Source organism: Acanthisitta chloris, unplaced genomic scaffold (assembly GCF_000695815.1).
Source record: "Acanthisitta chloris isolate BGI_N310 unplaced genomic scaffold, ASM69581v1 Scaffold46235, whole genome shotgun sequence".
NCBI lineage: Eukaryota > Metazoa > Chordata > Aves > Passeriformes > Acanthisittidae > Acanthisitta > Acanthisitta chloris.
In genome coordinates, this window is record NW_008675104.1 from 1 (window position 1) to 2,317 (window position 2,317).

Sequence of the window (2,317 nt, forward strand, 5' to 3'; positions counted from 1 at the left end):
AGTCGTACACCCTGTGGGCCCCGTCGGCGCTGTAGGGCCCGTTGTGCCAGTAGGACGAGTCACAGACCGTCTGCAAAGAGTTGATTTCGGATGCAGAGGAGTTGGCGTCCCTCCTCTTGGACCGCTTTCTGTTCCTCAGGATGAACACCAGCATGCCAACCACCGTGAAGGCAGAGGTCACAAAAACCAGCAGGAGTCCTGGCACTAGCACCGAAATAGAGACCCGACTGGTCTCCAAGTAGGAGTTGGAGTGAGTACCTGTCTCTGTCAACCCGGTGCTGTTTTTGTTAGAAGTTAATGTGGGCGAGATTTTTAACTGAGGGCAAATCACATCGTTGGAGAGAGACTCAAAATCCTCCTTGAAGAAATCTTCAGGGGATTCGCACCTTAGGTCGCTCATAATCACCTTGGGGCGCAGCATCTCCGCCCACTGTTTGAAAGGCACGATAGGGCAAGTACAGTCCCATGGGTTGCCGTGCAGGTCGATCTGGGTGATGGAGGTGAGCTGGTCCAGCACCCCTGCCACCGGGAGGTACATGAAATAATTGTTGTGTATGCTCAGCTTGGAGAGCGAGACCCCAGCGAACACATCTACTGGGAGAGACCTCAGCAGGTTGTTGTTGAGGATGAGGACTCTCAGTTTGGGCATCGCATTGAAGGTGCCAGGCATGATCATCTGGATCCCATTAAACTCCACGTTCAGATACTCCAGGTTTTGCAGCCCAGCGAATTTCTCCCGGGACAGGGTGTCTAAGTAGTTGCTATCCATGTAGAGCCATCGGAGATCAAAGAGGTTCTTGAAGGTGTTGTTCTCGACGGTGGCAATGTTGTTGTTGCCCAGATCAAGTAAATTAAGTTTTCGGTAATCCAGAAAGTGGGATTTCCTGATAGTATGTATTTTGTTGTCTCTCAGAAACAGCTCCTGCACGTTGGATGGCTTGGGCTTCAAATCCACCAAGCTGCTCACGTTTCTGTCATTGCAATTAACCTTTAAACCCGAGCCAGGGATCTGATCGCAGCTGCAGATGTGTGGGCAGGACAAGGTAGCTGGTAGCTTGCTCTTTGCACTCACTGTCGACACGGCAGCAGTGGGTCTGGTCTTAATTTGCCAGTTGACAGGAATCTTTGTACCTCCGTTTGGAGCAGATCCTGGTGTGGCAGGGTCTTCTTTGCCATGTATTTTAAAGGGGGTTGGAATTGGACCAGGATCGCAGGTTTCTTCTTCAGCAGGGGGAGCAGCTAGGCTAGAATCTACTCTGTTCTTTTTGCACAGCTCTTGCTCTGTGGTCTCATTTAAATCTTTGCCCTGCAACCTAGTGGGAGCCTCACAAATCACTCTGCCGATCAAAGCGTTTTTAGGTATGTTTTCCAGCCATTCTTTCAACGACAGCAGATCGCAAGTGCAGTCCCAGGGGTTATCCTCTAGCAGGATTTCAGCAATGCCTGGGATCTGCTCCAGGACCTCCTCGTAAGGCAAGGTTTTAAGACGGTTTCCCCGGAGGTCGAGGTGGGTGATCGGCACGTACTGAAACACGTTGGGGGGTAAGGTGCTGATGAGATTGTCATTTAAAATCAGCACCTCCAGCTTGTTTAAGTCCCTAAATGCTCCCGGGTCAATATCCCGCAATAGATTAAAATCTGCCTGGAGGTATTCCAGATCGTCCAGCCCCAGGAAAGTCTGCTTCCTGAACGATTTGATCTTGTTGTTGTTTATGTGCAAGCGTTTCACCAGCTGCAGCCCAAGGAAAGCCCCAGGAACAATCTCATGCAAACCGTTGTTTTCCATGTGCAAACTGACCGCATTGTAAAAGTTAGCAAACTCATTAGGGAAAAGTCGAGTCAGGGAGTTGCCATGCAGGAATAAATGGTAAAACTGGGAAGTTGGGGCGGTGAAATGTTGCAGGCTGGTAAATCCCTTTTTCTCACAGTCTACGTGCAAATCCCCTTCTATCTCGTTGCAAGCACAGATCTTCTCTTTGCAAACGTCCCCTGTAACGTTTCCAGCAGCAAAACAAAGAGACGTCTCCAGCAACAGAATCCAAAGCAGCATTTTTAAACCGAGCAATTCATTCCCGATCTCATCACAAAGTATCAGCAACCATCCTCCTCACACGGAAAGCAATTCCAGTTCATTCAATACATTAAATGTCCGAACCACCACCAAACGGGGAGAAAAAAAAATGTGGGGAGAGGGAGCAGGGAGAGTCGGCGGAGGGGGGGGGGATGCTTTCTTTTCTCCTCTCTCCCCCCCCACGTACAACCGCAACAGCCCAGATTCCAGTCAGTAATTATATCCACAAACTATCCAGGCACGTAC

The 2,317-nt window shown here is 49.8% G+C and overlaps 1 protein-coding gene across 1 annotated transcript; it reads right to left on the reverse strand.

The window, feature by feature from the left end:
* Positions 1 to 4: 4 nt before the first annotated feature.
* Positions 5 to 2,311, reverse strand: SLITRK1 (SLIT and NTRK-like family, member 1; the record flags this gene model as incomplete). Its single annotated transcript, XM_009075562.1, has 1 exon — positions 5 to 2,311. A coding segment is annotated over exon 1 (2,046 nt), but the record flags the coding sequence as incomplete, so codon positions are not given.
* Between the last annotated feature and the right edge of the window lie 6 nt (positions 2,312 to 2,317).